The sequence below is a fragment of the Salvelinus alpinus genome, chromosome 3, assembly GCF_045679555.1.
Source record: "Salvelinus alpinus chromosome 3, SLU_Salpinus.1, whole genome shotgun sequence".
NCBI classification, from domain to species: Eukaryota; Metazoa; Chordata; class Actinopteri; order Salmoniformes; family Salmonidae; genus Salvelinus; species Salvelinus alpinus.
The window spans coordinates 6,612,751-6,636,606 of record NC_092088.1 but is presented as its reverse complement, the minus strand read 5'-3'; the positions used below and the strand labels follow the sequence as shown (position 1 = coordinate 6,636,606).

The following is a 23,856-nucleotide window of genomic DNA, read 5'->3' as shown; positions in this document are numbered from 1 at the left end:
CCGACCATCCACTGAAGAGACAAATCTGTCCGCGGCTCTAGTTGATGATGCCCGCTCCAGAGAAAGGACTCGCTCACTGCTCTTGTCAGTATCACTTAGGTTTTGGAAGGACTTGGGAGTTTGCTGCATTCATCAAGGTTTCTGCATCTTGTGTGTGTTGTTTCCTGTGTGCTCATGCTTTGAAACATCAGAGCGGACATTGTGGTTTGTTAACAGAATGAGTGATGCCGCAGGTTCCCAAGTTAAAGTTGTTACACGTTCAAACCAAGCAGTCAGTCAATTTGGTTTGGTTTCTTTCTGATTACAATCATCACATTGATCTCTATTCTTTCTGATCACAATCACCACATTGATCTCTATTCTTTCTGATCACAATCACCACATTGATCTCCAAGCAGAGAAAAAAAAAATATTAGAGATGTTTCACCTTTTATAATGTCCAACATTGCCTATCAAATAACGTTTCCAAAATAGGCTTCTGTCTTTGCTAAAGAAAAACAGATTTATCAAGTTGATACATATTACATAATGCCACATAAGCTATACATCACTCATATTTAGAAGACGATATGTCAAATGTTAGCAAGCTTATTTCAAGTTATTTCTGACCACGTTTCCACCCACAGTTTTTATGCTAGTAAAGTCATAGTGTGATGGAAACAGGAAGTTGGAAACAGGAAGTTTCAGTACAATTTTATAAATGGCGACAGATAATTTGATCGTGCGACATGGTGTGATCTTTTTTGTATCTGTAAAATTAATTATTTGAAAAAAGGAGGTGGAAATGTTGATATAATAGCCATCATATCGAAGTAAAGTCACGCGATGATACTTATTTTGTACATAATGTTGCCGGTACCGTCTCTTATGAACGAAAATAAGTTCTGGACATCAGGACAGCGATTACTCACCACGGACTGGCAGAATCATTTTTTTCCTTTAATTAACGAGTCCGACGAGCCCGGCGTGAACGATATACTGCTGTCCCGAGAACAGGCCCAGATCCCCGTGATTTGCGTGAAGAGAAGGCGGAGATAAAAGGGCCGGAGGGCGAGCTGCTTTCTGAGAATTTGTAGGTGATCGAATAAACCCCCACTTCCTTCCATTCTGCTAGCAAACGTGCAATCTTTGGACAATAAAATAGATGACCTACGTGGAAGACTAAACTACCAATGTGACATTCAAAACTGTAATATCTTATGCTTCACGGAGTCCTGGCTGAACGACGGCACTATGAACATACAGCTGGCTGGTTATACGCTGTATAGGCAGGACAGAACAGCGGCGTCTGGTAAGACAAGGGGTGGCGGTCTATGTATTTTTGTAAACAACAGCTGGTGCACGATATCTAAGGAAGTCTCGAGCTATTGCTCGCCTGAGGTAGAGTATCTCATGATAAGCTGTAGACCACACGATCTACCTAGAGAGTTTATCTGTATTTTTCGTAGCTGTTTACATACCACCACAGACTGATGCTGGCACTGAGACCGCATTGAATGAGCTGTATTCCTCCATAAGCAAAAAGGAAAACGCTCACCCAGCTCCTAGTAGCTGGGGACTTCAATGCAGGGAAACTTAAATACGTTTTACCAAATTTCTATCAGCATGTTAAATGTGCAACCAGAGGGAAAAAAACTCTGGACCACTTTTACTCCACACACAGAGACGCATACAAAGCTCTCCCTCGCCCTCCATTTGGCAAATCTGACCATAATTCTATCCTCCTGATTCCTGCTTACAAGCAAAAATTAAAGCAGGAAGCACCAGTGACTAAATCAATTAAAAAGTGGTCAGATGAAGCAGATGCTAAGCTACAGGACTGTTTTGCTAGCACAGCTGGAATATGTTCTGGGATTCCTACGATGGCATTGAGGAGTAAACCACATCAGTCACTGGCTTCATCAATAAGTGCATTGATGATGTCGTCCCCACAGTGACCGTACGTACATACCCCAACCAGAAGCCATGGATTACAGGCAACATCTGCACTGAGCTAAAGGCTAGAGCTTCCGCTTTCAAGGAGCAGGACTCTAACCCGGAAGCTTATAAGAAATCGCGCTATGCCCTCCGACGAACCATCAAACAGGCAAAACGTCAATACAGGCCTAAGATCGAATCGTACTGCACTGGCTCTGACGTTCGTCGGATGTGGCAGGGCTTGTAAACCATTACAGACTACAAAGGGAAGCACAGCCAAGAGCTGTCCAGTGACACGAGCCTACCAGACGAGCTAAACTACTTCTGTGCTCGCTTCAAGGCAAATAACACTGAAACATGCATGAGAGCAGCAGCTGTTTCAGAAGACTGTGTGATCGCGCTCTCCACAGCCGATGTGAGTAAGACCTTTAAACAGGTCAACATTTACAAGGCCGCAGGGCCAGAGGGATTACCAGGACGTGTACTGCGAGCATGAGCTGACCAAGTGTCTTCACTGATATTTTCATATATATTCATATATTCATACTTTTCTCTCTGCTAATGCACGGCAAGCGGTACCGGAGTGTCAAGTCTAGGTCCAAGAGGCTTCTACCCCAAGCCATAAGACTCCTGAACACCTAATTAAATGGCTACCCAGACTAATTGCATTGCCCCCCCCCTTTTACACCGCTGCTACTCTCTGTTGTTATCATCTATGCATAGTCACTTTAATAACTCTGCCTTCATGTACATATTACCTCAACTACCTTTCTTATTCTTATCCAGGTTTTGTTTTAAACTGCATTGTTGGTTAGGAGCTCGTAAGTAAGCATTTCACTGTAAGGTCTACACTTTTTGTATTCGGCGCATGTGACTAATACAATTTGATTTGATATGTTGTGTGGTCCTCCCACTACGACTCAGGAAACCATGCAGTTTATTAAGCTATAGATGAAATAAGTTATGGTGAACTTCACAGGGTTGTGAAAGCGCATGGTGGTGATCTTGATGCCCCTCTCCAATAAATACAGAGGGTCTTATTCTGGTGACATGATGATTGATGCTTGGCTGCGGTTTGACAAATAAAATATTCTTATTCTTATCCATAATAATCCCATCATGTAGACTAGCCTACCCTCACAGCCTACTGTATCTGCCAGCTGTTGGCTAGAGCACACGTGTCAAGACCAGAGTAGACAGATTTGCTATTTAACGCAACAGTGTTTGTGACAGAACTATCAGTAGAGTTGAAAATGCGATGGAAACACATTGAATTTTTTATTATTATTCTGTGCATGAAAACTTAAGCGAAAAAGTAAATTTTGTGTTCACAACATCATCAAACACAGTTTTAGTTTAATCCACAACAAGTCAGCTTGGTAGAAACACACCACTGGTGGGAAAATTAGCATATTCTTGAATAATTGCATGAAAATCTGTCGCCATTTGGATGGGAACCTAGCTACTGTTTGAGGAGATATTAATTCACCCTACACTGGTTATAGAATACTGTAGCCATCCTATTGCATTCTCAGGCCATTTTAAGAGATTGTCTCTTGTCAGCTTTTGTGTGTCTTTCCTCAGTTGTCCCTGTCCGTGCCACGCGCTTCGTTGGACCGGGTGGAAACTGGGGGGTGTGCAGTGCTCTTTGACACAGTGTATGTGACACTGTGTGTTTTTCAGTGTGGAGGCAAAGCTGTTTCCTCCAGCGGCAGGAAGATCATGGCGCTCTCTCTGGCTGTCCCAAATGAACCCTATTACCTCCAAATGGAACCCTATTCCATCCAAATGGAACCCTATTCCCTCCAAATGGAACCCTATTCCCTCCAAATGAACCATATTTCCTCCAAATGGAACCCTATTCCCTCCAAATGAACCCTATTCCCTCCAAATGGAACCCTATTCCCTCCAAATGAACCATATTTCCTCCAAATGGAACCCTATTCCCTCAATGGAACCCTATTCCCTCCAAATGGAACCCTATTCCCTCCAAATGGAACCCTATTCCCTCCAAATGAACCCTATTCCCTCCAAATGAACCCTATTCCCTCCAAATGAACCCTATTCCCTCCAAATGGAACCCTATTCCCTCCAAATGGCCCCCTATTCCCTCCAAATGAACCCTATTCCCTCCAAATGAACCCTATTCCCTCCAAATGGGCCCTATTCCCTCCAAATGGAACCCTATTCCCTCCAAATGGAACCCTATTCCCTCCAAATGGAACCCTATTCCCTCCAAATGGAAACCTATTCCCTCCAAATGGAACCCTATTCCCTCCAAATGAACCCTATTCCCTCCAAATGGAATCCTATACCCTCCAAATGGAACCCTATTCCCTCCAAATGGCCCCTTATTCCCTCCAAATGGAACCCTATTCCCTCCAAATGAAACCCTATTCCCTCCAAATGAACCCTATTCCCTCCAAATGGAACCCTATTCCCTCCAAATGAACCCTATTCCCTCCAAATGGAACCCTATTCCCTCCAAATGAACCCTATTCCCTCCAAATGGAATCCTATTCCCTCCAAATGGAACCCTATTCCCTCCAAATGAACCCTATTCCCTCCAAATGGAACCCTATTCCCTCCAAATGGAACCCTATTCCCTCCAAATGGAACCCTATTCCCTCCAAATGGAACCCTATTCCCTCCAAATGGAACCCTATTCCCTCCAAATGAACCCTATTCCCTCCAAATGAACCCTATTCCCTCCAAATGGAATCCTATTCCCTCCAAATGGAACCCTATTCCCTCCAAATGAACCCTATTCCCTCCAAATGGAACCCTATTCCCTCCAAATGGAACCCTATTCCCTCCAAATGGAACCCTATTCCCTCCAAATGGAACCCTATTCCCTCCAAATGGAACCCTATTCCCTCCAAATGGAACCCTATTCCCTATATGTCAAAAGTAGTGGACAATATAGGGGATAAGGTTCCATTTGGGATGCAGACTGTAACTGGGCTGATGAGAGAGTGGTGAGATAGGATACAAGCCATCATCACTAACTACAGACAGCACCTGGCATCAGAACAACAAGGGGACGCTTCTTGGACTTTGGATATGGAATGCAAAGTGTTGGATGGATAAATGTATTGAAATAGTTGGGTACAATGTATTTAATCACATTTTGAAATATATTCACTGTTACTGTGATACATGGCTGCAGAAAAGCCAACACTCATATTCATCCCTAGAGAGGTTTGTCTCTGCTCTGAGGGAGTCCTAATGACAACAGATCAGATGATACAGAATCAATGTCATTTGGCTGGATGCCCCAGCTCTTTTAACCTCCGAAAGGGTGTTTTTAATTCAAACCAGTCGATGTTGAAATAATTTCTTTATGTTGGGTTTAGAATTTTTCTCCACTTATACAAGTGGAGTGAAGCTCATCTGGGGTTGATTTCCTCCCCCCCAAGTCCTGATTGGTCGACAGAGGCCAGCTGGGAGGGAAGGATGACAGAGAGGCTGAGGTATGTGTCCTGTAGAGGAGGAGGGCTGTGATTGGTCCATCACTGGGCTGGGCCTCCGCTATGCTCCTCAGGGAGCATAGCTGGACCATAGAACACTCCATAGAACTAGAGAACTCCATGTTTTATAGGAATTCACTTTATGTTCTATTGGAACTCACTTCGTGTTCTATAGGAACTCACTTCATGTTCTATAGGAACTCACTTCGTGTTCTATAGGAACTCACTTCATGTTCTATAGGAACTCACTTCATGTTCTATAGGAACTCACTTCATGTTCTATAGGAACTCACTTCATGTTCTATCGGAACTCACTTTATGTTCTATAGGAACTCACTTCATGTTCTATAGGAACTCACTTCATGTTCTATAGGAACTCACTTCATGTTCTATAGGAACTCACTTCATGTTCTATAGGAACTCACTTCATGTTCTATAGGAACTCACTTCATGTTCTATAGGAACTCACTTCATGTTCTATAGGAACTCACTTCATGTTCTATAGGAACTCACTTCATGTTCTATAGGAACTCACTTCATGTTCTATAGGAACTCACTTCATGTTCTATAGGAACTCACTTCATGTTCTATAGGAACTCACTTCATGTTCTATAGGAACTCACTTCATGTTCTATAGGAACTCACTTCATGTTCTATAGGAACTCACTTCATGTTCTATAGGAACTCACTTCATGTTCTATCGGAACTCACTTTATGTTCTATAGGAACTCACTTCATGTTCTATAGGAACTCACTTCATGTTCTATAGGAACTCACTTCATGTTCTATAGGAACTCACTTCATGTTCTATAGGAACTCACTTCATGTTCTATAGGAACTCACTTCATGTTCTATAGGAACTCACTTCATGTTCTATAGGAACTCACTTCATGTTCTATAGGAACTCACTTCATGTTCTATAGGAACTCACTTCATGTTCTATAGGAACTCACTTCATGTTCTAAAGGAACTCACTTCATGTTCTATAGGAACTCACTTCATGTTCTATAGGAACTCACTTCATGTTCTATAGGAACTCACTTCATGTTCTATAGGAACTCACTTCATGTTCTATAGGAACTCACTTCATGTTCTATAGGAACTCACTTCATGTTCTATAGGAACTCACTTCATGTTCTATAGGAACTCACTTCATGTTCTATAGGAACTCACTTCATGTTCTATAGGAACTCACTTCATGTTCTATAGGAACTCACTTCATGTTCTATAGGAACTCACTTCATGTTCTATAGGAACTCACTTCATGTTCTATAGGAACTCACTTCATGTTCTATAGGAACTCACTTTGTGTTCTATTGGAAAAGTTTTACTATAGAAACCCCCCTTGGGTGGGCCTTGGGTGGGTCTGGGTGGGTATGGGGTAGAGAGGGCCTGTGTCTGGGTGGGTATGGGGTAGAAGGGGCCTGTGTCTGGGTGGGTAGGGGGTAGAGAGGGCCTGTGTCTGGGTGGGTAGGGGGTAGAGAGGGCCAGTGTCTGGGTGGGTAGGGGGTAGAGAGGGCCTGTGTCTGGGTGGGTATGGGGTAGAGGGGGCCTGTGTCTGGGTGGGTAGGGGGTAGAGAGGGCCTGTGTCTGGGTGGGTAGGGGGTAGAGAGGGCCAGTGTCTGGGTGCGTAGGGGGTAGAGAGGGCCTGTGTCTGGGTGGGTAGGGGTAGAGAGGGCCTGTGTCTGGGTGGGTAGGGGGTAGAGAGGGCCTGTGTCTGGGTGGGTAGGGGGTAGAGAGGGCCAGTGTCTGGGTGGGTAGGGGGTAGAGAGGGCCAGTGTCTGGGTGGGTAGGGGGTAGAGAGAGCCTGTGTCTGGGTGGGTAGGGGGTAGAGAGGGCCAGTGTCTGGTTGGGTAGGGGGTAGAGAGAGCCTGTGTCTGGGTGGGTAGGGGGTAGAGAGGGCCAGTGTCTGGGTGGGTAGGGGGTAGAGAGGGCCTGTGTCTAGGTGGGTAGGGGGTAGAGAGAGCCAGTGTCTGGGTGGGTAGGGGGTAGAGAGAGCCTGTGTCTGGGTGGGTAGGGGGTAGAGAGGGCCTGTGTCTGGGTGGGTAGGGGGTGGAGAGGGCCTGTGTCTGGGTGGGTAGGGGGTAGAGAGGGCCTGTGTCTGGGTGGGTAGGGGGTAGAGACGGCCTGTGTCTGGGTGGGTAGGGGGTAGAGAGGGCCTGTGTCTGGGTGGGTAGGGGGTAGAGACGGCCTGTGTCTGGGTGGGTAGGGGGTAGAGACGGCCTGTGTCTGGGTGGGTAGGGGGTAGAGAGGGCCTGTGTCTGGGTGGGTAGGGGGTAGAGACGGCCTGTGTCTGGGTGGGTAGGGGGTAGAGAGGACCAGTGTCTGGGTGGGTAGGAGGTAGAGACGGCCTGTGTCTGGGTGGGTAGGGGGTAGAGAGGGCCTGTGTCTGGGTGGGTAGGGGGTAGAGAGGGCCTGTGTCTGGGTGGGTAGGGGGTAGAGAGAGCCTGTGTCTGGGTGGGTATGGGGTAGAGAGGGCCTGTGTCTGGGTGGGTAGGGGGTAGAGAGGGCCTGTGTCTGGGTGGGTAGGGGGTAGAGAGAGCCTGTGTCTGGGTGGGTAGGGGGTAGAGAGGGCCTGTGTCTGGGTGGGTAGGGGGTAGAGACGGCCTGTGTCTGGGTGATGTAGGGGGTAGAGAGGGCCTGTGTCTGGGTGGGTAGGGGGTAGAGAGGGCCTGTGTCTGGGTGGGTAGGGGGTAGAGAGGGCCTGTGTCTGGGTGGGTAGGGGGTAGAGAGGGCCTGTGTCTGGGTGGGTAGGGCGTAGAGAGGGCCAGTGTCTGGGTGGGTAGGTGGTAGAGACGGCCAGTGTCTGGGTGGGTACGGGGTAGAGACGGCCTGTGTCTGGGTGGGTAGGGGGTAGAGACGGCCTGTGTCTGGGTGGGTAGGGGGTAGAGACGGCCAGTGTGTGGGTGGGTAGGGGGTAGAGACGGTCAGTGTCTGGGTGGGTACGGGGTAGAGACGGCCTGTGTCTGGGTGGGTAGGGGGTAGAGACGGCCAGTGTCTGGGTGGGTAGGGGGTAGAGAGGGCCTGTGTCTGGGTGGGTAGGGGGTAGAGACGGTCAGTGTCTGGGTGGGTACGGGGTAGAGACGGCCTGTGTCTGGGTGGGTAGGGGGTAGAGACGGCCAGTGTCTGGGTGGGTACGGGGTAGAGACGGCCAGTGTCTGGGTGGGTAGGGGGTAGAGACGGCCTGTGTCTGGGTGGGTAGGGGGTAGAGAGGGCCAGTGTCTGGGTGGGTAGGGGGTAGAGAGGGCCTGTGTCTGGGTGGGTAGGGGGTAGAGAGGGCCAGTGTCTGGGTGGGTAGGGGGTAGAAAGGGCCAGTGTCTGGGTGGGTAGGGGGTAGAGAGGGCCTGTGTCTGGGTGGGTACGGGGTAGAGACGGCCAGTGTCTGGGTGGGTAGGGGGTAGAGACGGCCAGTGTCTGGGTGGGTAGGGGGTAGAGACGGCCTGTGTCTGGGTGGGTACTGGGTAGAGAGGGCCAGTGTCTGGGTGGGTACGGGGTAGAGAGGGCCAGTGTCTGGGTGGGTAGGGGGTAGAGAGGGCCTGTGTCTGGGTGGGTAGGGGGTAGAGAGGGCCTGTGTCTGGGTGGGTAGGGGGTAGAGAGGGCCAGTGTCTGGGTGGGTAGGGGGTAGAGAGGGCCTGTGTCTGGGTGGGTAGGGGGTAGAGAGGGCCAGTGTCTGGGTGGGTAGGGGGTAGAGAGGGCCTGTGTCTGGGTGGGTAGGGAGTAGAGAGGGCCTGTGTCTGGGTGGGTAGGGGGTAGAGAGGGCCTGTGTCTGGGTGGGTAGGGGGTAGAGAGAGCCTGTGTCTGGGTGGGTAGGGGGTAGAGAGGGCCTGTGTCTGGGTGGGTAGGGAGTAGAGAGGGCCTGTGTCTGGGTGGGTAGGGAGTAGAGAGGGCCAGTGTCTGGGTGGGTACGGGGTAGAGACGGCCTGTGTCTGGGTGGGTAGGGGGTAGAGACGGCCTGTGTCTGGGTGGGTAGGGGGTAGAGAGGACCTGTGTCTGGGTGGGTAGGGGGTAGAGACGGCCTGTGTCTGGGTGGGTACGGGGTAGAGACGGCCTGTGTCTGGGTGGGTACGGGGTAGAGACGGCCAGTGTCTGGGTGGGTACGGGGTAGAGACGGCCTGTGTCTGGGTGGGTAGGGGGTAGAGACGGCCAGTGTCTGGGTGGGTACGGGGTAGAGACGGCCTGTGTCTGGGTGGGTAGGGGGTAGAGAGGGCCAGTGTCTGGGTGGGTAGGGGGTAGAGACGGCCAGTGTCTGGGTGGGTACGGGGTAGAGACGGCCAGTGTCTGGGTGGGTAGGGGGTAGAGACGGCCTGTGTCTGGGTGGGTAGGGGGTAGAGACGGCCAGTGTCTGGGTGGGTACGGGGTAGAGACGGCCTGTGTCTGGGTGGGTAGGGGGTAGAGAGGGCCAGTGTCTGGGTGGGTATGGGGTAGAGAGGGCCAGTGTCTGGGTAGGTATGGGGTAGAGACGGCCTGTGTCTGGGTGGGTAGGGGGTAGAGAGGGCCAGTGTCTGGGTGGGTAGGGGGTAGAGACGGCCAGTGTCTGGGTGGGTACGGGGTAGAGACGGCCTGTGTCTGGGTGGGTAGGGGGTAGAGAGGGCCAGTGTCTGGGTGGGTAGGGGGTAGAGACGGCCAGTGTCTGGGTGGGTACGGGGTAGAGACGGCCAGTGTCTGGGTGGGTAGGGGGTAGAGACGGCCTGTGTCTGGGTGGGTAGGGGGTAGAGACGGCCAGTGTCTGGGTGGGTACGGGGTAGAGACGGCCTGTGTCTGGGTGGGTAGGGGGTAGAGAGGGCCAGTGTCTGGGTGGGTACGGGGTAGAGAGGGCCTGTGTCTGGGTGGGTAGGGGGTAGAGAGGGCCAGTGTCTGGGTGGGTATGGGGTAGAGAGGGCCTGTTTCTGGGTGGGTAGGGGGTAGAGAGGGCCTGTGTCTGGGTGGGTAGGGGGTAGAGAGGGCCAGTGTCTGGGTGGGTAGGGGGTAGAGAGGGCCTGTGTCTGGGTGGGTAGGGGTTAGAAAGGGCCTGTGTCTGGGTGGGTATTGGGTAGAGAGGGCCAGTGTCTGGGTGGGTATGAGGTAGAGAGGGCCTGTGTCTGGGTAGGTAGGGGGTAGAGAGGGCCAGTGTCTGGGTGGGTATGGGGTAGAGAGGGCCTGTGTCTGGGTGGGTAGGGGGTAGAGAGGGCCTGTGTCTGGGTGGGTAGGGGGTAGAGAGGGCCTGTGTCTGGGTGGGTAGGGGGTAGAGACGGCCAGTGTCTGGGTGGGTAGGGGGTAGAGACGGTCAGTGTCTGGGTGGGTACGGGGTAGAGACGGCCTGTGTCTGGGTGGGTAGGGGGTAGAGACGGCCAGTGTCTGGGTGGGTAGGGGGTAGAGAGGGCCTGTGTCTGGGTGGGTAGGGGGTAGAGACGGTCAGTGTCTGGGTGGGTACGGGGTAGAGACGGCCTGTGTCTGGGTGGGTAGGGGGTAGAGACGGCCAGTGTCTGGGTGGGTACGGGGTAGAGACGGCCAGTGTCTGGGTGGGTAGGGGGTAGAGACGGCCTGTGTCTGGGTGGGTAGGGGGTAGAGAGGGCCAGTGTCTGGGTGGGTAGGGGGTAGAGAGGGCCTGTGTCTGGGTGGGTAGGGGGTAGAGAGGGCCAGTGTCTGGGTGGGTAGGGGGTAGAAAGGGCCAGTGTCTGGGTGGGTAGGGGGTAGAGAGGGCCTGTGTCTGAGTGGGTACGGGGTAGAGACGGCCAGTGTCTGGGTGGGTAGGGGGTAGAGACGGCCAGTGTCTGGGTGGGTAGGGGGTAGAGACGGCCTGTGTCTGGGTGGGTACGGGGTAGAGAGGGCCAGTGTCTGGGTGGGTACGGGGTAGAGAGGGCCAGTGTCTGGGTGGGTAGGGGGTAGAGAGGGCCAGTGTCTGGGTGGGTAGGGAGTAGAGAGGGCCTGTGTCTGGGTGGGTAGGGGGTAGAGAGGGCCTGTGTCTGGGTGGGTATGGGGTAGAAAGGGCCAGTGTCTGGGTGGGTAGGGGGTAGAGAGGGCCTGTGTCTGGGTGGGTAGGGGGTAGAGAGGGCCAGTGTCTGGGTGGGTAGGGAGTAGAGAGGGCCTGTGTCTGGTTGGGTAGGGGGTAGAGAGAGCCTGTGTCTGGGTGGGTATGGGGTAGAGAGGGCCTGTGTCTGGGTGGGTAGGGGGTAGAGAGGGCCAGTGTCTGGGTGGGTAGGGGGTAGAGAGAGCCTGTGTCTGGGTGGGTAGGGGGTAGAGAGGGCCTGTGTCTGGGTGGGTAGGGGGTAGAGAGGGCCTGTGTCTGGGTGGGTAGGGGGTAGAGAGGGCCTGTGTCTGGGTGGGTAGGGGGTAGAGAGGGCCAGTGTCTGGGTGGGTAGGGGGTAGAGAGGGCCTGTGTCTGGGTGGGTAGGGGGTAGAGACGGCCAGTGTCTGGGTGGGTAGGGGGTAGAGAGGGCCAGTGTCTGGGTGGGTAGGGGGTAGAGAGGGCCTGTGTCTGGGTGGGTAGGGGGTAGAGAGGGCCAGTGTCTGGGTGGGTACGGGGTAGAGAGGGCCAGTGTCTGGGTGGGTAGGAAGTAGAGAGGGCCAGTGTCTGGGTGGGTAGGTGGTAGAGACGGCCAGAGTCTGGGTGGGTACGGGGTAGAGACGGCCTGTGTCTGGGTGGGTAGGGGGTAGAGAGGGCCTGTGTCTGGGTGGGTAGGGAGTAGAGAGGGCCTGTGTCTGGGTGGGTAGGGGGTAGAGAGGGCCAGTGTCTGGGTGGGTACGGGGTAGAGAGGGCCTGTGTCTGGGTGGGTAGGGGGTAGAGAGGGCCTGTGTCTGGGTGGGTAGGAAGTAGAGAGGGCCAGTGTCTGGGTGGGTAGGTGGTAGAGACGGCCAGAGTCTGGGTGGGTACGGGGTAGAGACGGCCTGTGTCTGGGTGGGTAGGGGGTAGAGACGGCCTGTGTCTGGGTGGGTAGGGGGTAGAGAGGACCTGTGTCTGGGTGGGTAGGGGTTAGAGACGGCCTGTGTCTGGGTGGGTACGGGGTAGAGACGGCCTGTGTCTGGGTGGGTACGGGGTAGAGACGGCCAGTGTCTGGGTGGGTACGGGGTAGAGACGGCCTGTGTCTGGGTGGGTAGGGGGTAGAGACGGCCAGTGTCTGGGTGGGTACGGGGTAGAGACGGCCAGTGTCTGGGTGGGTATGGGGTAGAGAGGGCCAGTGTCTGGGTAGGTATGGGGTAGAGAGGGCCTGTGTCTGGGTAGGTAGGGGGTAGAGAGGGCCAGTGTCTGGGTGGGTATGGGGTAGAGAGGGCCTGTTTCTGGGTGGGTAGGGGGTAGAGAGGGCCTGTGTCTGGGTGGGTAGGGGGTATAGACGGCCTGTGTCTGGGTGGGTAGGGGGTAGAGACGGCCTGTGTCTGGGTGGGTAGGGGGTAGAGAGGGCCTGTGTCTGGGTGGGTAGGGGGTAGAGAGGGCCTGTGTCTGGGTGGGTAGGGGGTAGAGAGGGCCTGTGTCTGGGTGGGTAGGGGGTAGAGAGGGCCAGTTTCCTGCAAGTCACTCTGGATAAGAGTGGCTGCTAAATTGTAAAACCACTGTCAGTGGTCGTAACGTCAGTTGTCGTAACGTCAGTTGTCGTAATGTCATTCAGTGACACTGAAGAAAGTCGTATGTGAAACATTTGTTAGTTGATTCACAGCAAACGACACGTCGAATGACACTTATAGACGTGAAGGTCGGTCGCCTGTTTTTTAAAGTTTATTTTTTATTTTAACAGTGAGCAGTTTTTACACTGTTTTTCTGGGTACTAGTTGTATCTGCCAAAAGCAGCACCTGGATGTAGAGGGCCTGCTGTGCACAGAGACTTCTCTCTGTAAACTACAATGAAATACAATATGACCATTTGATGTCGGTTTCATCTGTAAATTCGATGCAATGCTTCTATTTGCTTTGTCTCCAGGCTCGGCCGAAAGGGGAAGGCCAGACCCCATATCAGGGCAAGAAGAGATGTTTCGGGGAATACAAGTGTCCTAAATGCAAGAGGAAGTGGATGAGTGGGAACTCCTGGGCCAACATGGGACAAGAATGTATCAAGTGCCACATCAACGTTTACCCTCACAAGCAGGTAAATACTTCCATTTTGTTTATTATCCATGATATTAGCCTGGTCCCAGATCTGTTTGTGTTGTCTTGCATATAGGCCTACATATGTGACCAGGCTACCATGACACACCTCAATCCAATTGTTCTATTGGCTCAAGGACATTATTTCAACTGATTGTGTAACTTTGAAGTGTTTATTACTGATTTAAAAACATAAACTAATAATGAACCGGTTGTAAACTACTTATAAACTCTATATCGGTGGCCACTCCCTTGTAAAAGAGGTCCTCTGATGTCAATGGGACCCTGGATAAATAAAAAAGGTTGAATACATTGTGTTTTTAAATAGCTTCATATAAAGTGTGTTACCCCGTGTTACCTGTGTTTCTCTGTGTTTTAAATAGCTCCGTGTTACCTGTGTTTCTCTGTGTTTTAAATAGCTTCGTGTTACCTGTGTTTCTCTGTGTTTTAAATAGCTTCGTGTTACCTGTGTTTCTCTGTGTTTTTAAATAGCCCCGTGTTACCTGTGTTTCTCTGTGTTTTAAATAGCTTCGTGTTACCTGTGTTTCTCTGTGTTTTAAATAGCTTAATGTTTCCTGTGTTTCTCTGTGTTTTAAAAAGCTGCGTGTTACCTGTGTTTCTCTGTGTTTTAAATAGCTTCGTGTTACCTGTGTTTCTCTGTGTTTTAAATAGCTTAATGTTTCCTGTGTTTCTCTGTGTTTTAAAAAGCTGCGTGTTACCTGTGTTTCTCTGTGTTTTTAAATAGCTTCGTGTTACCTGTGTTTCTCTGTGTTTTAAATAGCCCCGTGTTACCTGTGTTTCTCTGTGTTTTTAAATAGCTTTGTGTTACCTGTGTTTCTCTGTGTTTTAAATAGCTTCGTGTTACCTGTGTCTCTCTGTGTTTTTAAATAGTTTCGTGTTACCTGTGTTTCTCTGTGTTTTAAATAGCTCCGTGTTACCTGTGTTTCTCTGTGTTTTAAATAGCCCGTGTTACCTGTGTTTCTCTGTGTTTTAAATAGCTCCGTGTTACCTGTGTTTCTCTGTGTTTTAAAAAGCTCCGTGTTACCTGTGTTTCTCTGTGTTTTAAATAGCTCCGTGTTACCTGTGTTTCTCTGTGTTTTAAATAGCCCGTGTTACCTGTGTTTCTCTGTGTTTTAAATAGCTCCGTGTTACCTGTGTTTCTCTGTGTTTTAAATAGCTCCGTGTTACCTGTGTTTCTCTGTGTTTTTAAATAGCTCCGTGTTACCTGTGTTTCTCTGTGTTTTAAATAGCTCCGTGTTACCTGTGTTTCTCTGTGTTTTTAAATAGCTCCGTGTTACCTGTGTTTCTCTGTGTTTTAAATAGCCCGTGTTACCTGTGTTTCTCTGTGTTTTAAATAGCTCCGTGTTACCTGTGTTTCTCTGTGTTTTAAATAGCTCCGTGTTACCTGTGTTTCTCTGTGTTTTAAATAGCTCCGTGTTACCTGTGTTTCTCTGTGTTTTAAATAGCCCGTGTTACCTGTGTTTCTCTGTGTTTTAAATAGCTCCGTGTTACCTGTGTTTCTCTGTGTTTTTAAATAGCTCCGTGTTACCTGTGTTTCTCTGTGTTTTAAATAGCTTCGTGTTACCTGTGTTTCTCTGTGTTTTTAAATAGCTCCGTGTTACCTGTGTTTCTCTGTGTAGAGACCTCTGGAGAAACCCGACGGGTTAGATGTTTCAGACCAGAGCAAGGAGCACCCACAGCACCTGTGTGAAAAATGCAAGGTCCTCGGCTACTACTGTCGTCGCGTGCAATAATAACCTGTCGTTATCTAGCCACAAGTTCACGGAGTTGCCCCCTAGACACTGATCTTGGTTCAGTTTAGCATTTTCTACACTAATGTTTGAGGTTAGGTCTGGGAGAGGGGAAGCTGATCCTAGATATCTACCTACAGTAGGGTTAAACTTCACCCCGAAGTCAAGTTCACTTCCCTGGTTCACTTCCCTGGCCTTAAGTTGACTTCCCTGCGCTTTAGTTGACTTCCCTGGCCTTATGTTGACTTCCCTGGTTGACTTCCCTGGCCTTAAGTTGACTTCCCTGGCCTTAAGTTGACTTCCCTGTGCTTTAGTTGACTTCCCTGGTTGACTTCCCTGGCCTTAAGTTGACTTCCCTGCGCTTTAGTTGACTTCCCTGGTTCACTTCCCTTAAGTTGACTTCCCTGGTTCACTTCCCTGGCCTTAAGTTGACTTCCCTGGCCTTTAGTTGACTTCCCTGGTTCACTTCCCTGGCCTTACGTTGACTTAACCCTCCAGTGGTTAACGAAGAGTTAACGCTCATCTAATGTGTTGTGTATATCTCACTAAAATAGGCCTGATCAACCGTCATACTCTGTTGTACTATAAAAACATTTTACCTGTTTCTCTGTTCCCTACATGTGTGAATTGCGGACAATTCCACTTCACTAAGTCTATTCAGGATTCAATTACACTTCCTGAATTGAAGTGGAATTGACCCCAAACCTTGTGTGTGTGTTGTGTGTTTTATGATGATATCGCTGTCCAGCGTAGTAGCTCCTGCCTACCTACCCAATGTCAAGCTATACCTCTAGCCCCATTTATACCTGGCACTCACATGCATCCTTTGTCCTGATGTTGTCCGCATTCTGATTGTGCTCACATTTTCTGAAAATATGTCTACACATGGTATTAAAATGGATCATATCCGTCCACTGTGTCCGCATTGTGACCAGATTTCCTGGTTCCTCACTGTATCCTCATGATTCGGACTGCCATTCTTTCAAAGTAGTATTTATTTATTTATTTTAAGACACAAATCGATGGCATAAGTCAATGGTGCCACCTGTGAATTATTTTAGAAGGCGGGAGACTGACGATTTAAATGGTTGACTACCTCCAGACGTGGTCAGGAAGATCTGATCCCAATCAGATCACAATGCGTCTTTTAATCGTCTACACCTGTCTGAAAATGTTGACACAATCAGAACGTGGACAAGATCAGGACAAAGGACGCATGTTAGAACCAGGTATAAATGGGGCTTAAGTGACATCTGTTATGGCTGGGTGACCAATTTGACCAATCACATCAGATCTTTTTACATCAAATCTTTTTTCAGAGGTGATCTGATTGGTTAAAAGACCAATTATTGAAAAGAAATATCAAAATTGCGCTGCCTGTCTAAACGCAGCCTCTGTGTTTACAGGAGTCATTCATTTAGTAATTTGTTATAACAGTTGAAGTCGGAAGTTTACATACACTTAGGTTGGAGTAATTAAAACTCATTTTTCAACCACTCCACAAATTTCTTGTTAACAAACTATAGTTTTGGCAAGTCGGTTAGGACATCTACTTTGTGCATGACACAAGTAATTTTTCCAACAATTGTCTACAGATTATTTCACTTATAATTCACTGTATCACAATTCCAGTGAGTCAGAAGTTTACATACACTAAGTTGTCTGTGCCTTTAAACAGCTTGGTTAAATTCCAGAAAATGATGTCATGGCTTTAGAAGCTTCTGATAGGCTAATTGACATCATTTGAGTCAATTGGAGGTGTATCTGTGGATGTATTTCAAGGCCTACCTTCAAACTCAGTGCCTCTTTGCTTGACATCATGGGAAAATCAAAAGAAATCAGCCAATACCTCAGAAAATAGTACGCAAGTATAAACACCATGGGACCATGCAGCCGTCATACCGCTCAGGAAGGAGACGCGTTCTGTCTCCTAGAGATGAACGTACTTTGGTGCAAAAAGTGCAAATCAATCCCAGAACAACAGCAAGGGACCTTGTGAAGATGCTGGAGGAAACAGGTACAAAAGTATCTATATCCACAGTAAAACAAGTCCTATATCGACATAACCTGAAAGGCCGCTCAGCAAGGAAGAAGCCACTGCTCCAAAACCGCCATAAGAAAAGCCAGACTACGGTTTGCAACTGCACATGGGGACAAAGATCATACTTTTTGGAGAAATGTCCTCTGGTCTAATTAAACAAAAATAGAACTGTTTGGCAATAATGACCATCGTTATGTTTAGAGGAAAAGGGGGAGGCTTGGAAGCCGAAGAACACCATCCCAACTGTGAAGCACAGGGGTGGCAGCATCATGTTGTGGGGGTGCTTTGCTGCAGGAGGGACTGGTGCACTTCACAAAATAGATGGCATCATGAGGTAGGAAAATTATGTGGATATATTGAAGCAACATCTCAAGACATCAGTCAGGAAGTTAAAGCTTGGTCGCAAATGGGTCTTCCAAATGGACAGTGACCCCAAGCATACTTCCAAAGTTGTGGCAAAATGGCTTAAGGACAACAAAGTCAAAGTATTGGAGAGGCCATCACAAAGCCCTGACCTCAACCCTATAGAACATGTGTGGGCAGAATTGAAAAAGCATGTGCGAGCAAGGAGGCCTACAAACCTGATTCAGTTACACCAGCTCTGTCAGGCGGAATGGGCCAAATTCACCCAACTTATTGTGGGAAGCTTGTGGAAGGCTACCCGAAACTTTTGACCCAAGTTAAACAATTTCAAGGCAATGCTACCAAATACTAATTGAGTGTATGTAAACTTCTGACCCACTGGGAATGTGATGAAAGAAATAATAGCTGAAATAAATCATTCTCTCTTCTATTATTCTGACATTTCACATTCTTAAAATAAAGTGGTGATCCTAACTGATCTAAGACAGGGAATTTGTACTAGGATTAAATGTAAGGAATTGTGAAAAACTGAGTTTAAATGTGTATGTAAACTTCCGACTTCAACTGTAGCTGTACTAGTACTTGAGTAATGCTTCAGGTTTTACTTTATGTAGATGTGTTCATTCATTTCACGTCTTAAAATAACCAAGGCCGGGATTCCATCAAAGGCGTGTTGTCAACAAACGCATAACACTTGACTTTTAAAAGTAATTTACGCTTGAGTGGTCATCCGCACCGTTTACCGTGAATGAGATCTCCGTTAATGTCGGGGAAATTTGCCTTTAATTAATTAAAGGGGCGTTGTCAACAGTGCAATGCACTTATCGACAACGGCACATTTGATTGAATCCTGGCTCAAGTGAAGTGGATTATGTTGTTGGGGTCAACAGCATATCTTATCAACTGTGAATTAACTAAAAAAAGGGATTATAACGATGTCAGACCTGGATTTCACATTACCTGTTTATATATTTATTATCTTACATCTAACATGTTTCGTTGGAAATATAGAACATAGACTAGTTACTGTATGTTTTTATCAGAGACTGCTATGGGTCAGAACCATATCTTACGAGACTGCTGTGGGTCAGAACCATATCTTACGAGACTGCTGTGGGTCAGAACCATATCTTCGAGACTGCTGTGGGTCAGAACCATATCTTCGAGACTGCTGTGGGTCAAAACCATATCTTACGAGACTGCTGTGGGTCAAAACCATATCTTCGAGACTGCTATGGGTCAGAACCATATCTTACGAGACTGCTGTGGGTCAGAACCATATCTTCGAGACTGCTGTGGGTCAGAACCATATCTTCGAGACTGCTGTGGGTCAGAACCATATCTTACGAGACTGCTATGGGTCAGAACCATATCTTACCTGACTGCTGTGGGTCAGAACCATATCTTACGAGACTGCTGTGGGTCAGAACCATATCTTACCTGACTGCTGTGGGTCAGAACCAGATCTTACCTGACTGCTGTGGGTCAGAACCATATCTTACGAGACTGCTGTGGGTCAGAACCATATCTTACGAGACTGCTATGGGTCAGAACCATATCTTACGAGACTGCTGTGCGTCAAAATATACACACAGTGCCTTCAGAAAGTATTCAGACCCCTTGACTTTTTCCATATTTTGTTACATTAGATTTTTCTAAAATGGATTTGAAAAAATTACATCCTCAGCAATCTACAATACATACTACACCATAATGACAAAGCAAAACAGGTTTTTTTTTGTCAAATGTATAAAAAAAAAAAAAGTTATTAAGTTTTCAGACCCTTTGATATGAGACTCAAAATTGAACTCAGGTGCATCCTGTTTCCATTGATTATCCTTGACATGTTTCTACAACTTGATTGGAGTCCACCTGTCGTAAATTCAATTGATTGGACATGATTTGAAAAGGCACACCTGTCTATATAAGGTCCCACAGTTGACAGTTTATGACAGAGCAAAAACCAAGCCATGAGGTCGAAGGAATTGTCTGTAAAGCTCCGAGACAGGATTGTGTTGAGGCACAGATCTGGGGAAGAGTACCAAAACATTTCTGCAGCATTGAAGGTCCCCAAGAACACAGTGGCCTGCATCATTCTTAAATGTAATTAGTTTGGAACCACCAAAACTCTTCCTAGAACTGGCCGCCTGGCCAAACTGAGAAATCGGGGGAAAAGGGCCTTAGTCAGGGAGGTGACCAAGAACCTGATGGTCACTCTGAAAGAGCTCCAGAGTTCCTCTGTGGAGATGGGAGAACCTTCCAGGAGGACAACCATCTCTGCAGCACTCCACCAATCAGGCCTTTATGGTAGAGTGGCCAGACGGACGCCACTCCTCATTAAAAGGCACATGACAGCCCGCTTGGAGTTTGCCAAAAGGCACCTAAAGACTCTCAGACCATGAAAAATAAGATTATCTGGTCTGATGAAACCAAGATTGAACTCTTTGGCCTGAATGCCAAGCGTCACGTCTGGAGGAATCCTGGCACTAACCCTACGGTGGAGCATGATGGTGGCAGTATCATGCTGTGGGGATGTTTTTCAGCAGTAGGCACTGGGAGACTAGTCAGCATCGAGGGAAAGATGAAAGGAGCAAAGTACAGAGAGATCCTTGATGAAAACCTGCTCCAGAGTGTTCAGGACCTCAGACTGGGGTGAAGGTTCACCTTCCAGCAGGACAACAACCCTGATTCCGCAGCCAAGACAACGTAGGAGTGCCTTCGGGACAAGTCTCTGAAAGTCCTTGAGTGGCCCAGCCAGAGCCTGGACTTGAACCCGATCGAACATCTCTGGAAAGACCAGAAAATAGCTGTGCAGCAACGCTCCCCATTCAACCTAACAGAGCCAGAGAGGATCTCCAGAGAAGAATGGGAGAAACTCCCCAAATACAGGCGTGCCAAGCTTGTAGCATCATACCCAAGAAGACTCGAAGCTGTAATCGCTGCCAAAAGTCCTTCAACAAAGTACTGAGTAAAGGGTCTGAATACTTATGTAAATGTGATATTGTGTATGTAAATGTGATAATGTCTAAAAGCCCGTTTTTTTCTTTGTAATTATGAGGTATTGTGTGTAGATTGATAAGGGAAAAAACTATTTTAAACATTTTAGAATAAGGCTGTAACGTAACAAAATGTGGAAAAAGTCAAGGGGTCTGAATATTTTCTGAAGGCACTGTATATGAAATGTATTCTGAGTGTTGTCTGACAGAAACGTTTCTGTGCAATACCTTTATGAAAACAGAACCAAACAACTGCACATGATTCATTTGAATCAATTCATTGATTATTCATCTCAATTGATTCATTCAAGTTGACTCAGATCTCTTATTTTAGATCCTGTCAATCATACAGTTAATATTTCTATATTAAACACCACCTTTTCCTACATTTATTATTCTGATATTATTTTCTAAACATTTAAATGGGTTCATTTGATAAGTCTGCTTTCTGTTATGTTTGATGTATTTTACAGGAATAATTCATGGAAAAATATAGGTTTTCTGAACTGTGATTTTGTCTGTAATATGCAACAAATATCTAGTAAGAAGGAAATATTCATGTATAATCTGTATAATTCGTATAATCTGTATAATTCGTATAATCTGTATAATTCGTATAATCTGTATTAGTATAATCTGTATAATTAGTACAATCTGTATAATTAGTATAATCTGTATAATTAGTATAATATGTATTAGTATAATCTGTATAATTAGTATAATATGTATTAGTATAATCTGTATAATTAGTATAATATGTATTAGTATAATTTGTATAGTCTGTATAATTAGTCTAATCTGTATTAGTATAATCTGTATTAGTATAATCTGTATTAGTATAATCTGTATAATTCGTATAATCTGTATTAGTATAATCTCTATAATTATTATCGGTATTAAAGGATGGTACATACTTTTTTGAATATCTATAATGAAAATTCATTATAATGGTTTTGTTGATTATTTTGTAGAAGGAATATCTTATTTGCATTAACAAGTAAGTGCCTTATATATTGTTATCTGTGAAAATATGTGCTTATTGTGGACGGTATCTATGTTACCATTCCAAAGATGTGTTTGACAAGAGTTTTTGTTAAACCCAATGTCATATTGAAGCTCTAATGGTATTATAAATGCAAATTGTCTTATATAATTATTTTATATATGATAGCCTCTTTTCGCACCAAAAACTAGATAGTTATTCACCACAGTGCTATATGAAATAAAACTATTTTTAATGCTGCATTGTCTATTCTCTTTGTTGACAAGATTATTTACTTGTTTTTAACTTTTTATGTGCTTTGTATGAAATAAAATGTTTCCTACCACCTAGTAGAACAAATGTATCTACAGTTATAGGATAGGTTACTTCCTGAATGTATCTACAGTTATAGGATAGGTTACATGTGTATGCTTTACTTCCTGAATGTATCTACAGTTATAGGATAGGTTACTTCCTGAATGTATCTACAGTTATAGGATAGGTTACATGTGTATGCTTTACTTCCTGAATGTATCTACAGTTATAGGATAGGTTACTTCCTGAATGTATCTACAGTTATAGGATAGGTTACATGTGCATGCATTACTTCCTGAATGTTTGGATTGGAAGGAAGTTTAACTAGAGATAAGTGATCATATTTGGTATTTTATAAGGATCCCCATTAGCTGTTGCAAAAGCAGTAGCTACTCTTCCTGGGGTCCACACAAAACATGAAACATGACATAATACAGAACATCAACAGACAAGAACAGTTCAAGGACAGAACTACATACATTTAAAAAAAAAAAAGGCACACGTAGCCTACATATCAATGCATACACACAAACTATCGAAGTCAAATAGGGGAGAGGCGTTGTGCCGTGAGGTGTTGCTTTATCTGTTTTTTGAAACCAGGTTTGCTGTTTATTTGAGCAATATGAGATGGAAGGAAGTTCCATGCAATAAGGGCTCTATATAATACTGTTAGCTTTCTTGAATTTGTTCAGGATTTGGGGACTATGAAAAGACCCCTGGTGGCGTGTCTGGTGGGGTAAGTGTGTGTCAGAGCTGTGTGTAAGTTGACTATGCAAACAATTTGGGATTTCCAACACATTGTTTCTTATAAAAACAAGAAGTGATGCAGTCAGTCTCTCCTCAACTCTTAGCCAAGAGAGTCTGGCATACATAGTATTTATATCAGCCTTCTGATTACAATGAAGAGCAAAACGTGCCGCTCTGTTCTGGGCCAGCTGCAGCTTAACTGGGTCTTTCCTTGCAGCACTGCACCACAACACTGGACAATAATCAAGATTTGACAAAACTAGAACTTGCTTTTTGGAGTGTGGTGTCAAAAAAGCAGAGCATCTCTTTATTACGGACAGACCTCTCCCCATCTTTACAACCATTGAATCTATATGTTTACAATCTAAGGTAATGCCAAGTAATTTAGTCTCCTCAACTTGTTCAACAGCCACACCATTCATTACCAGATTCAGCTGAGGTCTAGAACTTAGGGAATGATTTGTACCAAATACAATGCTCTTAGTTTTAGAGATGTTCAGGACCAGGTTATTACTGGCCACCCATTCCAAATCAGACTGCAACTCTTTTTTAAGGGTTTCAGCGACTTCATTAGCTGTGGTTGCTGATGCGTATATGGTTGAATCATTCGCAAACATGGACACACATGCTTTGTTTAATGCCAGGTCATTGGTAAAAATAGAAAAGAGTAGAGGGCCTAGAGAGCTGCCCTGCGGTACACCACACTTTACATGTTTGACATTAGAGACGCTTCCATTTGCGTTCTATTAGATAGATAGCTCTGAATCCACGATATGGCAGAGGTTGAAAAGCCATAAAACACAAGTTTTTTCAACAACAGGTTATGGTCAATAATATCAAAGGCTGCACTGAAATCTAACAGTACCGCTCCCACAATCGTCTTATTATCAATTTCTTTCAACCAATCATCAGTCATTTGTGTCAGTGCAGTACATGTTGAGTGCCCTTCTCTATAAGCATGCTGAAAGTGTAGTGGCTATAGTCAGCTACCATCCTCAGCAGCTTTCCATCTAAGTTGTCAATGCCAGGAGGTTTGTCATTATTGATCGATAACAATAATTTTTCCACCTCTCCCACACTAACTTTATATAATTCAAACTTGCAATGCTTTTCATTCATTCATTATTTTTTATTTTTTTATGCATGAATATGAAGGCTCACTGTTCGTTGTTGGAATTTCATGCCTAAGTTTGACCACTTTGCCAATGAGGTAATCATTAA

The 23,856-nt window shown here is 46.7% G+C and overlaps 1 protein-coding gene across 1 annotated transcript in view; it reads left to right on the top strand.

The window, feature by feature from the left end:
- Positions 1 to 21,834, top strand: part of LOC139569945 (zinc finger CCHC domain-containing protein 24-like) — a 61,242-nt gene extending 39,408 nt beyond the window's left edge. Inside the window, exons 3-4 of the mRNA XM_071391336.1 lie at positions 13,277 to 13,441; positions 15,081 to 21,834. Coding sequence (XP_071247437.1) covers positions 13,277 to 13,441; positions 15,081 to 15,194 — 279 coding nt within the window. The 3' untranslated portion in view covers positions 15,195 to 21,834. The remainder of the gene's footprint in view (positions 1 to 13,276; positions 13,442 to 15,080) is intronic.
- Positions 21,835 to 23,856: the final 2,022 nt, after the last annotated feature.